This window comes from Globicephala melas, chromosome 4 (genome assembly GCF_963455315.2).
Source record: "Globicephala melas chromosome 4, mGloMel1.2, whole genome shotgun sequence".
NCBI lineage: Eukaryota > Metazoa > Chordata > Mammalia > Artiodactyla > Delphinidae > Globicephala > Globicephala melas.
Window position 1 is genome coordinate 29298725 of NC_083317.1, and position 14015 is coordinate 29312739.

At 34.5% G+C, this 14015-nt stretch overlaps 1 protein-coding gene across 1 annotated transcript in view; it reads left to right on the forward strand.

Annotated features, from left to right (window-relative positions):
• Window positions 1-14015, forward strand: part of ROBO2 (roundabout guidance receptor 2) — a 1648891-nt gene that overhangs the window by 13493 nt on the left and 1621383 nt on the right. The window contains exon 2 of the mRNA XM_060297904.1: window positions 10215-10336. Within this exon, the coding sequence (XP_060153887.1) occupies window positions 10228-10336 (109 nt within the window). The 5' untranslated portion in view covers window positions 10215-10227. The remainder of the gene's footprint in view (window positions 1-10214; window positions 10337-14015) is intronic.

Below are 14015 nucleotides of genomic sequence, written 5' to 3' on the forward strand. Positions count from 1 at the left end.
AACTTGAGTTATTTGAATTGAAGACCAGAATATTAGGCACTAGGATATGCTGTTGGTAATCCAATTTCTGTTATCCTTTCTAGTAATATATCACCAACCATTTATGTATGGGACATTATGTTAAGTAATGCAGACATAGTCTAGTGGAAACAGATGAAAAGTGTGACAATAGTGATAGGGAAACTTTTGTGGAGGAGCAAAGTTGAAAAATTGGTGACACTTGACATTTCTCCAGAGCAACAGTATTAAAAGCAAATAACATTATGAAAGGTTGATTTCATTCAAGATCTCTAACTAGATAATTGGTCACTAAACTAGTCATATTTTCTTAAAACTCAAAGAATGTTCCTTTTGATGAAAGTTTTCAAATATAGTGTACCTTTGGGTTTGATGTTTTTTGTGTTTTTTTAAATCTTTTGTAAACTGCTCATAGGAAACCGGAGAACAAATCTGACATGTGTTGATCATTAAGTCTGTGCGGAGTTCATCCAGGGAATAGAGGCTTTGATAGCCAAGAAGTTAAATTCGTAAAATACTCCTGTAATATGGAAGGTATCTGGTTGAGATTATTAATACAACTTTATAACAAAAATTACTTTCCATAAAGTTTTACAATTACTTTTTATTTTCTGATTAATGCTATCAGATTCATAAATTGAAATTATTTTTCAGTAACTTAACTCCCTCTGGAAGGTTTTTTTAAAAAATTGTTCCCTAATTTCCCAAGTCTCCTTTGCTAAAACCCTCTCTAAACCACTGTTAAATGAAGTACATTCACTCTAGTGCATTATTACGAAAAAGCACATCTTCTAGGTTTGAGCCATTTCAAAGTTTTTAAGGTGTTTATAAGGAATCGTATGTTCTACAGTTTCAGGTATCTGAATAATCTGATTAAATCTTGGCAGCAAATTGAATTCAATAAAAGTAACAGTGATAAATCTCAGATCATGACTTCAAAGGTCTCCATCAAACATTTTAAAGCAATTTTTAAATTCATTAATCTGAGTCATTATACTTGGCCCTAATAGTAGAAGGCCCTTAAAATGAAGCTGAATTGAACTTGGCAGTTATTATACACTAACTTTTTATGGTCACAATTCCTGTGCCTCATTAGGAAAATGGTTATTTCCAGAATCCTAGTGCTTTGACCAGAAATGCATTTATTATTTTCTAGCACTTTTATTGAGAAATTATCCTGATTTCTCATTTGTGTAAGCTCTCGCAGGTAAGATTCTAATTTTTGAGTGTAAAGCAAACTTTAGGGCATTGGAGGCACCTGGAAGATAGGAATGAAAAGAGAGGATCACCTTCTTTCCACATTCCGTATCAAGGCCCTCTAATGAGCTTATAACTTTATGGAACTGCTTGATTTTGATATGTTTAAATAGTGAATTATACATAACTTTATTGGTTCAGGTATTTCCCCCTGCATTAGAAGGGCATCCGTTTTTACTCCTCTGCGTTTCCTGAAGTTGGGAAAGAAAATAGGAGTCTTGTGGAATAGTGAAGTTTAGAAGACGTTCTGCATTATTAAATTTACTGTTTAGCAGGATAAGTCTATTAAAATCAATATAAATGTAACCTGTGGGACAAATTCATCCCCTTCAGTTTACTGCTAAAGAGAATTAATATTTGATGAAATAACTGTTGCAAGGTCATTTACACAATTAATAGCCTGCCAGGTTTCTTAACTTTAAGACTATTGCTCATCAGACTACCCCTTCCACAGAGTCATGGGTAATCACAAGCTAACACTAGCAGGTAGAACAAAATGTATGTTGCACATAGAATACAGAGCAAAACAAAGTATTGTTTTTCTCTTCCCTTTTCCAAATCCACGTGAACAAAGTGTCTTGTGGAGTTTCCCAAATGCCAAGATGGCTACGTATAACAGAAATCAAATACTCAGACTTTCAAACTGTAGAAACTCAAAATTATAGAAAGCAAAGGGCATACTACATTGATTGACATCTTCTAATTTTTCCACTTATTGTAACTTGCCCTGAAATAAAATGCTATATATTTGTTTGCCTTGTTTGCAGTCTGTAGTTAAAAGAAGATAGTGTAATGATCTTTGCCGAAGATCTACAGCAAATTCCAATACACACACACGTGTGTGTGTGTATTTTATATATGATATATATACATATCATATGATTATACATTTGTGGTATATAAAATATGTAAATATATATACCATATATAGCATAGCTTTTTGCTAGTTTCATGTGTTTTTTTTGGTAAGTTAGCTCTGTCTAGGAAAAAACAGCAACCTATTTTTGTAGAAAGCAAGTATACACTTATCCAGTAGTACAAAACCTATGCCCGCCTATGTCTCCCTAAATAGATCTCTTATTTTAACAAGTATCTGCTTCATCTTCACAAAATTTGAGTCAGTGAACTCTCATCCAGTTGCTATATCTTGGCCAGGTAATCTAGAGTTGAATCCCTTAGATAGGTGACTTCCACTTCCTTTAAAAGGCTCTGAGAGCCCCGTGTTACTTCTTGATGCCATGCCAGTGGCACAGGGATGACTAAGCTGAGTCAGCTTCCGAAGTTGGGCTCTTTATCTTTTTTCTTATACTCAAGTCTACCTTCTTTTATAAAAGACAAGTTCCAGTTTCTCAAAATCTCCATGCTTGTAGGTTATGGAATGATTTATTTACTTTGTTTATTTTTATTTATTTATTTATTTTTGGCTGCGTTGGGTCTTTGTTGCTGCGTGTGGGTTTTCTGTAGTTGCGGTGAGCAGGGGCTACTCTTCATGCCGGTGTGCAGGCTTCTCATTGTGGTGGCTTCTCGTGTTGCAGAGCACGGGCTCTAGGCGCACGGGCTTCAGTAGTTGTGGTGCACGGGCTCTAGAGCGCAGGCTCAGTAGTTGTGCTCCGCAGCATGTGGGATCTTCCTGGACTAGGAATCGAACCCATGTCCCCTGCATTGGCAGGCCGATTCTTAACCAGTGTGCCACCAGGGAAGTCCCTTTACTTTGAATGTAGCTTCAAAAATGATCTACAGATGGATAAGACATGTATGCACACTTGAATGTGTGTGTGTGTTTTAATGGACTAATACTGTTCATTGAATAAGAAGAAGCAAATTTGGTAGTACCAGGAGAAGTTTGGAAGAATAAAGAATTATATGGTTCGGGAGATTTTGAAGAGGATTCTGTGCCATTGGAATTTTGCTATACCTTTCTGTTAAGTCTTAATTTTATATAGTACTATTTATTAAGCTACTGAAAACTGTAAAAATGACTGTTGCTATTTGCCTTTTTAATTCTCTTAAAATGAAACTTGGTTGATGCCAAAGAAGACTTTTCTGTAGTCTCCATAAATTGAAACTTGTCTTTTTCTCATCCTCCACATACCTTTCAACCAGAAGTTATTCTTGCTCTCTATTACAACTTCCAGATTGCTATTTTATCTCCCCCTTGCAAATCACACTCTTCTTTTGAAATGCAAACACTTTGGAAATAGTAGCCATGTTCTTTTTGTATTGTTGACATCAGCAGACCTCCTGGTCACTCTTGTCATTTACGTAAGGCTTTAGATCCTCGCTTAAATCGTCTTCAGCCAGATCATCTTGTCATTTTCAGTAACTTCAACATCCACAAGGAAGGACCATCAAAATCCTATGTTTTCTCTATTTCTTGACATCCTTATCTCCATTGCTTGTTTTCCCTTCCACTTCAGTTACCCCTCTCATGATCAAATCTGAGATTGTTAACAGTAAATGTACCACCAAGATCTTGATGGCAAATATCCCACCTTCTGGACATCATTCCCCTCCTGGCTCATTTGCTCACGTATCATCATTTCTACAATTCTTCAACTTCCCTGACACTCACCCTAGGCCACAGCTTTTGCCATTCCCTCACAATCCATCACTACTCCCCTGTCTTCAGTTCCCACATTTTTAATTTTAGGTGTTATGGTTCATCTTTAGCACTCTCTTGCAAATATCCTGAGCTCAATTTCTCCACTATTAATAGGACAATTTTTTAATTCTATTCCCCCATCTAGCATTTAAATATTGATTTTTCTTTGGGCTCCATCCTAATCACTCTTCTCTCTCTACACACACCCTCCCTAAGCACTAAACACCCTTTCTATACTTAAGAGCTAGTGATTTCTAGTTGTAGAGTCTGGCCCAGACCTTTCTTCTGAGAGTCCATGCCTCACTTGACAATAGCACATGGATAATTCAGAAGAAACATATCCTGGTAAATGTCACCACCAACCATTTGGATAATTAAGCCATGAACTTATGGGTCATTTTTGTGACCCCCTCTATATTCCTATGATATCCAATCCAGTGTTCATTTAAAAAATACTTTGGTTCCAAATGTATCTAGAATCTTTCCATTTATTTTTTTCTAATGTCCAGTGTAGCCAGATCCAGATCTTTTCTTACCTACTCTATTATCCTGTCCTCGTCATTATTCTACTATATTTCATACATAGAAACAAAACTGATCTCTTAAAATGTCTGTCAGTTCATGGCTCTCCCTACTTTTTCAGTGTACTTGTTATAACGCCTACATTCTTTGCCATTACCAATAAAGTCCTGTATAATCTCACATCATATCTTTTTTTTTTCTTTGCGGTACGCGGGCCTCTCACTGTTGTGGGCTCTCCCATTGCGGAGCACAGGCTCCGGACACGCAGGCTCAGCGGCCATGGCTCACGGGTCCAGCCGCTCCGTGGCATGTGGGATGTTCCCGGACCAGGGCACGAACCCGTGTCCCCTGCATCGGCAGGCGGACTCTCAACCACTGCACCACCAGGGAAGCCCTCACATCATATCTTTCAGTCACATCTCATCAGTCTTTCTTCTTGCTTCACTTAAACCAGATTCATATTTTTCATTCCTTCCACATGTCAAGATTGTCCTCATATCAGGGCCCTTAAATATTCTGGTTTCTTTTCCTGAAAGACTATCCCACTGTATGCAAAGCTAGCTCTTATTCTCAGGTCTAAGCTTAAATATTGTTACCTGAAAGAAGTGTTTAAAGTAAATATCTGATGTTTCCCCAAAACCCTTGCTGGGTATACAGTTCTTTGTTTGATTTTTCATGTGAACACATCTTGTAATGATTTCTTCTCTATGTTGAGTTGGATTTCTGACCCTGACTTCCTCTCTAGAATTCAAGCCCTAAAAGTCCAGGGACCTTGGCTTTCTTGTTCGCTACTATAGCTCAGTAACTAGTATAATATCTGGCACATATTTGTTGAGTTGATTAACTAGATCCAGTGGAGTCCACAGTCTGTTCACTTCCTATAGTTTCCAAGGCTGAAAGGCTCCTCACCCTATCTTAACAAAAGAGGTGTGGGTCAGGAAATCTGGGCTGGGAATGGTTCCTCTTTAAGTCCACTTGAGAGGATATCAGGACACACATGAATGGTTTTATGCTATGTCAGTAATTCCACAGAGTTTAGGAGGATAAATCACTCTTCCTTTCTGGAAGGACTTTAGGCCCCTATGGCTCTCTTGGACTCTCAAATGTTAGGGTGATTAATGCTAAACTTGTTGTTTTAGGTCTCTTACTCATTTGAAATTATATATAGATGACTAGTCATATTTCACTGAAAAATCAATCATTAAGATTAGAAAGACTGTAGATTTCTATGAAATCTATTTATAATTTTTTAAGTAAGTGCCATGGTATAAACTAGTTATTCCCAATTTTATAATTAAAAAGAGTCACTTGAAGGGTTTATTACATATATTACTTATTCCAAGGCTTCATCTCCGAGGGTTCTGATTCAGCATGTCCACAGTGATGCTCATGCCTGTACATTTTACCAGGCATCCTGGATTATTCTGAAGCAGAATGTTTATGGACCACACTTTAGGACAGAAGTGCATGTTATATTACATTTTGAGATGTCTGTTTTTTTATAATGCCAAATGGCAAGTGATTTATCTGTTTCTCCTGAACCAATAACATAATAGAATTTTCACACTTTATAGCTTACAGGAATTTTAGAGATTTTTTTTTATTTGTCACATATCCTGGAAACAGAATATTAAAGAGGTTAATTAATTTGTCATAGATATTAAACAGGGTCAGCATCTAAGTGTCCTTTCATTGCTTGGGCTCTTTATTCTAAAGCGTGATGGCCGAGAGTAATAGTTTCAGCCTCCAAGTTTTATCCTGTTGAAAAAAATACATATAAATGTATTCATGTATTGTATCTGTATATATAATTTATATAAATTGTACTATTAGTTTGGATTACACAGAACTTTTTCACTATTACATGTCAGGTATAGTTTGGACTGAGATAGATCCTACCTATGAGAATTTACTAATGTCGAAAAGACCCCTTTTAAAAATGACTCCATGGCATTTAGACCAAGGACAGTGTTAAAGTGAGGCTCCAATATGTCTTAATCTAAGTTATTACTGAATGTAAGTCATGTGCTGGCTTCTAATGAAAATTTCCCATTGAAAAAAATCAATGTTAATTACTGGAACTTGAGATCTGTAATGGGCTCTGCTGTTTTTTTCTGGCTTAGATTGTGTTCCTATAATATGCTGAGAAGAGAAATTGATGACCTATGAGCTATGGTCACTTCCTGATCCCAGTTGATTCTTTGGTCTTTAGTTTTAAAAGGGTGACCAGATAGGTTGCATTATAATGGAGAAGTTGAGCGAAAAAAACATCAACCTGTAGGCTCACTGGCATGTCCCAACACTCCCTGAAGAAGCACTTCAATGAGGAAACCAGTTGCCAGGAGAGGGACTTGCAAGGAAACCTTTTTTTCCAGAAAAGAATTTTCTTTAAGGAAGCTGCTGTAGAACTTATCCTAGAAGGTGACTAGAGCCACTCTCTATAGATCACAATGAAATAGCAAATCTGAAGGTGTTACCTGTCTGGTTGCTGAGATACATTTGTATGTATACATACAACCTAGGCTGGTTCGTTGGGTCTGCTGGCTAGGGAGGAAGCAAATATTGAAAAGATCCACATGAGAGGTGGAATGAGTGGGAGAGGGCAGAATAATTTTTAGGAGTTGGCTGCACATAAAACCCAGAGATGGTCTGTAACAGGAGTGGCTCTAATACCTAGAAGTCTTCACTTCCATTGATGGTAGGTGTTCTACAGCCTAACAGTCTTATTAACTTAAGACTGTCCTTCCTAGTGAACACCTCTAGATATGAAGCTACCCTCAGACCAGGTGGTATGACTGGGGCTCCATCTGACAGAGCAGCATTCTGGAGAGAATCTATGGAGCCATGACACTGTCTCATAATGCTATTTGCTCCAAAATCCTTGCAGAGCCACATTCTAATTCTCTGCTCATTGAATATCACATCTATTGCCAGAAAAGCACAATGAATCCAACTATCTGTGTTTTAGGACTTATTCCAGTCTTTAAAGAGTAACAGGTACAAGTAAAGTTCATAAGATAAAGCAGCTATTTTTCACTTAGTTTTTATTTTCATATGCATGAAAAGAGTGTTCCAAAAAAGATTTAGAGAAGTCCATTGCATGCCTTTATGGTACATGATAACCTTATTTTCTGGTTCATCTAGCATACCCCTTTCTAGCTATTTTGTTTTTCTTTCATAAGGATAAAGAAATGGATTGGTTTTACCTTATGAGAGTCCAGTTAATTAATATAAAATTTCATAGAAAGTCATGATTTTCATATTTATAGAAGGGCAGGAATAGCATATAGATAATACATTGTAGAAACTTGGCATTTAAGAACTATTGGTTTTCCATAAACATCAAATTGGAAAGGAAGGTTACATTTTCTTCTGATTACAATAACAATTTGAAAGCCATCTGTTCTTTAAAATTTTACTAAAATGTATAATGGAACTGGTGTTTTATATGCCAATCCTTCTTGAAGAGTATTTTAAGATTTTTCATATACTGCCTCAATTCTATGTAGAATAAGAACAGAATGCCATTTAAAATGAGTATGGTATACAGGAGTTAAGGAAACAGTAAATTAAAATAAATTGCAAAAGTAGTACATTTAAGGGTGAGTTAAATGTGAATTTTGACATTATTGCTACCAGATAAAAATGGTTACATGTTGATTAGAAGGGAACAAAGATCTATCAGTTAGTGGTTAAAAGAGTGTGTGTGTGTGTTTGTGTGTGCGCGTGCGTGCACACACACACACACACACACACACACACACACACATTACAGATGCATACCACTAAAGTTGGTCTTTGATAATAACCTCCTACCCTGCCCCTTGCTCCCTAAACAAATAATCAGGCATCACTATAGCTCTTCTGTAATATTATTCATCTTATTCTTCAATGTAAAATTATTAGTAATGCTGAGGTGTGTTGGGAAGATGTTGAGATTTTCTCTGGACACCCCATGTTACTCTGGAAAGGGCTGATGCTTTTTTTTTTTTTTAAACTGTGATAGCTCAATTGTCTTATGTTTTAATGATTTTCAATTTGAAGATGTTTATTTGGGATAAGTACACAAGGTTCTCTATGTAAGCTATCTCCTTTTCCTCTTCTCAGCATCCTTTTCAGAGTGATTACTGGACTGTAGCTGGGAGATCTAGGACTAAATTCCTGCACAGTGGTTGCTAGTTCAGAGCATAGGCTCTGAGGTCATCCTGTTTTGGCTGAAGTCACAATAGTACATACTAATTACATGACTTGGGAGTTATGTGGCTTTTCTCTAAGTCTCTGCTTTCTCAGCTCTGAAATGGTGATTGTGATATTATCTCATAGCATTTCTGTGAGAATGAAATGGAACTAGGAATGTAAGGCAATCAGTATATTAAAATAACCTGGGAAAATGTAAATTTTCAAGAAATATTTCTTAGTACTAAGACTCTCATCGCCACCAGCATTCTCTTGTTACACGTGAATTTGGAAATGTCATTCCAACCTTCCTGGCCTCTTATTTCAAATGAGGAGGATGGATTAGTTGGCTCTAAATTTCCCTTTAGCTTTGACACTATGAGTCTGAAATAAATAATTCAAAGTGAGTAATTAAATCCTCTTTTCTTAATGTAGAAGAAAGGGAGAAGAAAAAGTTCTGATGCCTGGAGTCCTTTCCAAATTTACTAGAATTAGGATTATGTAGCATTTTGAATATGGAGTTTATTCAGGAAATCATTAAATTCACTTTCCTTAGCTCCATATTTTGTTAATGTGGAAACACTGGAACTTAGGGGTAATCTTCTCTGAAGATTCCTCTTAATGACTTTATAAATTTTAATCTTGAAATTTCTTAATTTTGGAAGGTGTTTATCATTCTTATGGCTTATTATGTTGTATATGTAAACAAGTATTATGTTTATATGTATGTTTTTATACATAATTTAATATAAAATTATATTTTTATATATTTATATGTTTACATATAAAAGATATATTATTGAACCTATCATTTTGCAACTTGCTATTTTTGTTTAAATTTTTATTTTTGACATTGCTCCATTTTGGTAAAAGTGACTTAAGTCTATTCATCTTAGGTACTATATATATCATTCAACTGTATGAACAAATAATATCCCTTTGGGCATTTAAGCATTTTCATGTTTTAGTATTAAAAACAGCATCAAAATGCATATTCAAGTATATTTTATGTGTATGACTTCCTATATATATGGTTTGTATATCCGGGATTAGAATTGCAAGGGTTTTCTGTAATTAATTGTACTCTCAGTTTTAAGTACACAAGATTAGTTTTGTGTACATGATGAATCTCTATGCTGTTAAAGTTACTGATTAACTAGAATATCATTTTACTCAAAACTACAGAGATATGAGATACTTATGCTAAGTTTACACAAATGTGTTGAAAAGTTATATTTGTGTATGTTTGTAGAGATGATATGGTGTTTTTAATACATCAATTTACTTAAATAGCGACTTATATAGAGTGTCCATGTACAGTGTTTTGCTTGACTATACTCCAGTGGGTATTTTGGAAGTCCTTTTTAAGCGTTCATAGATTTAATAGTCGATTTTGCAAACTGATATTGAAAAATATTCAAATGAATGTTGAGAATACGAGACTTAAGATGAATGAGCTTTCATATTAATCATCATAGTGAGAATACCAAAGAGAAGCATGATTTTCAAATGTATCCCCTTGTAAGCAGGGTGATTTGTAAACACACAATGCCTATTAGATATGGGATTTGAGTGATAATACATTTCTTTTAGGTTGTAATTTATTATACTTTTCATGCCCACTCCTCTCAATATGCAGAATTTAAAATGCAATGGCCAGAAGACAAGGAGATGTCACTAGAAGAATGTGGACATGGACTCCAGGACTGCTAATGATGACTGTGATCCTTTGGAGTCAGCAGGGGAATGGACAAGGTCAAGGTAGGTGCAAGCATGTTTTAATATTTTGAGAGCTGGATATGAGATTTGAGATTACGTGGACCTTTGGTTTGATGTTTTAAGTGATTTGTTGTAATCTTTCCCCAAGTTCTTTGTTAAAGTGGACTGTAATGCTTACGAAAGCAGTTAAATTGAGCTAGAATTTGGTGTGTTGGTGTGTCAGATTTGAAGCCATTGCTTCAAGATTGGCTTTACTCTGTTGTAGTAGATGCTATATACATGGATATATTTGTGTGTGTGTTTATATGATTTTACAAACACCTATTAAAGTTATATTTTTGAAGTGAAGCTTTTGGATCTCTTTAGTGACTTTTATGTTTTAATTTTTTAAACTTCAAGAACATATTCATTAAAGGGTGTGATGTTCTTCAGAAATTAAGTGGAAAATTTGACGTTCCTCATTGCTTTGCCAAGTGTATTTGGAGGAAATTAATGATAGAGTGGAGCTGCAGGAGTGTTGTGTCCTGAGGTGGAGTTGAAAAGGATCATAGATTTTGTAATAAGGTTTTTCAGTATACTGATTTGATCAGTAGCTCTATGGAGTGGTTTATGCCAAAGCTAGTGTCTAGAAAATGTGTTTTGTGATAAGTATTATTTTTGGAGGTGTGTTGCCTACTCAGATGCACATAGCAATTTAATGTTGTATATGATAAAAGGAAGTCCTGACGCCATGAATTTTGTTTTGTCTTAGAGGAGAATCCATTTTGACATTGTTTCTGCATTTGTTAAGCCTTGAAATCTGTGAGCAGGAAAGGTATGAGGGCTTTGCTCTAGATAAGACTGAAAATGTTGTATAGTGGTGTTGACCTTTTGTTAGTCCTGTGGTTTCCAAAATATCCATTAAATATTGTACATATTTAAGTAAGTTTATTAACTCTTTTGAAAAGATTGTTCAAAAAGAACATTGTTTCTTTATAATATATAATTTTGTTCATTAATTTTTGAAATAAAATAGGAAGATGTTTTTCAAAAATAAAAATGCATGTGTGTCTTGTATATGAATAGGTATGTATACATATATGCAGATAATCAATTTTAATAACGAAATAAACTTTGGTTTTTAGTTTTTCTTTCAAGCCATTAAGAATTTATGATAACAACTAGTTGAACTCTCATTTTGCTTTTCTCTTTTGTTAAAAATAATGTAAGAAAATCATATTTAACACACATATTTTTTCATCAAAGGTCTAAAACAAGAATCTGTAGGCAGCATTTCTGTTGGCTAGGAGAGTTGTTTATTCCTCCGGCAATGTGTCGGATCACTAAAATGCAGCAGGACAACTGTTTCTCTGCAATAGTGATCCAACAGTATGTTTAGTATTACAGGAGATTGGCAAAACCCTTTCTGTGGCCGTCATTTCCAGGGATTATGGTTTATTCTCATTGGTTAAGAGCTTATTGGATATTTCAGATATTTGAAGAAGAATAAGTATTGTCTCTCTTATTTGCCCATGCTCTTTATTCTTTCTTCAATATTGATTGCTTGGATATTCTTTCCTTTGATAGTGACCATCATTTGTAAAAAACATGCCCTGAAATCGATATCATGCTAAGCTATAGTGAAGCTTCTAATGGTAAATGCAAGTTAATTAATTTCATTTCTTTTTAAAAGTATAAATTAAAATAGGCAATGATTCAAAGGACAAAACAACTTAATAGAAAAGATAATGGAATGCTTTAGTACTATGTTAAGGGAATTTTGCTTCTTTTACAATAGCTAGATTGAACGAAGCAGATTTCTCAGGCATGGTAAGCAAATCTTATAATTTCAAGTACAACCCAAGGTACATATTACCATTTAGATCAATAAGCCTCATTAAATATTAATTTTTCCTCACTTTGGGACATATAATTAAGCAGGATTTTAAAATAAAAGTTTCAAAATTAAAACTTTATATTACTGGATATGTTTGTAAATAAAAATCTCATAGTACTTTACTATTGGTAAGAAAATAATACATTAAAAATCTGTAAAGTTTTTTCTCTATTAAGTTTACAACTTTGTCTTGAACTTTAATTATTAGGACCTCCAAAGTCCAGAGTTGTGGTTACATATTAATGAGTATGATTTTTGTAGCAAACATGCATGCAAAATTAATAAAGTTATTTTCATGTAAATTTAAATTTCTTAGGAATGATAAGCAAAGCTAAATTGTATTTTTTATACAAGTGCTCCATATTTATCAGTAGATTATATTCTAATTATTTGTAAGTCATTGGGAAATCTGGATGTTCTTTCCCATAAAAACCATGTTAGAAATGGTAATTAAGTTTGAGGACAGAAGACAAAAATCCACTTATTCTAGAATGTATATGAAGCGTCATACTCAGTATTAATTCAACTGTGTGCAGCCATCACTTATAACGAATATTATAGGAAATTCAGTCTGAATTCTAAATAAGACGGTTGGCCGATAATCCCCCTGGGGGCATCAAGGTCAAATAAGAAGAAAAGAGTGGAAAGAGTAGGTGGAATCAGGTAGATGTCCCTTGTCAGTTTTTTATATCAAGAAAAGCATCCACTTGAGGAAATCTGTTTTCCTGACATTTGACTTATGGAATAGTAGATGCTTATCCTTAGACTAGCATTCCGTGACTTGGACTCTGCCCATTCCTATGCTGCTTAAGTGGTTAGTACATTAGAAACTGCATAAAAAGTGAAAATTAAGTCAATCCTCAAGATAAGTAGAATATACATCATTTTTTAATAGAAAATATGTCTACTGTGCAAATAAAACAAGTAACATAAACGTTCAGATTTATTTTTGTCTTTAAAGGAACTGTTATAATTGTACACATATATGTTTCCAAACACTGAATTAGGCATTGACTTTGGGGATAATCTAAAAAAAACTGAACTAATATCCAATATGTATAGGTGTAATTTATAACACAACAGGTAAAATCATGGGACTTTTGACTGGGAAGAGGGCTATAAAGGCAGCAGAGAATCCAGTAGATTTACAGGATTTTCGGAAGTGCAGGTAACAGTTATTGTATTCAGAACTGAGAAATTTTTTCCAAACTCAGAAATCACATTTCTTTCTTTCCCCAACAATATGCTTAAGTACTAATGAGATGTGTATAAAGGTAAAAGTGTAATTTATGTAATTTGTTTAAACAGTCACTGAGATGCGTGTGAATTTAAAGGCAATGTGAGGCAGTTTGGGATTAATATGAATACTTGTTAAAAATAAAGAAATTGATTTGACTTTAACAAACAAACCATTCAGAAATATTGCTTGGTAATTCATAAAAATATATTTCTCTCTTAATGGCGTCGATAAAGGAGCTCTATTCTGGTACGTAATAAAGGTATGCTATTTTTCTGGTACATGTTAAGAATAATAAAAAGAAGAATGAATATGTCAGTCTGTTTCTAAAAACAAGTTTGTCAGAGTTTTTGAATTAGCACTACTTTCCTGATTTTTGTAGCTAATATAGTGTTTAAACATAGCGATAATTTCTAATATATTATCATGAGTGCCCACAGAATTTTAATCAGTTTGGTTTCTATGAAAATTTACATGTTGAAATTCCAATTGGCCACCCTGAAGCTAGATGTAAGAGTTTGAAATTTTGAGGAAGCAAATGGAGATCACTCATATAACAAAATTCACTTTTGAAGACAAATCAATTTATTTTATCTTCCATTTTCATG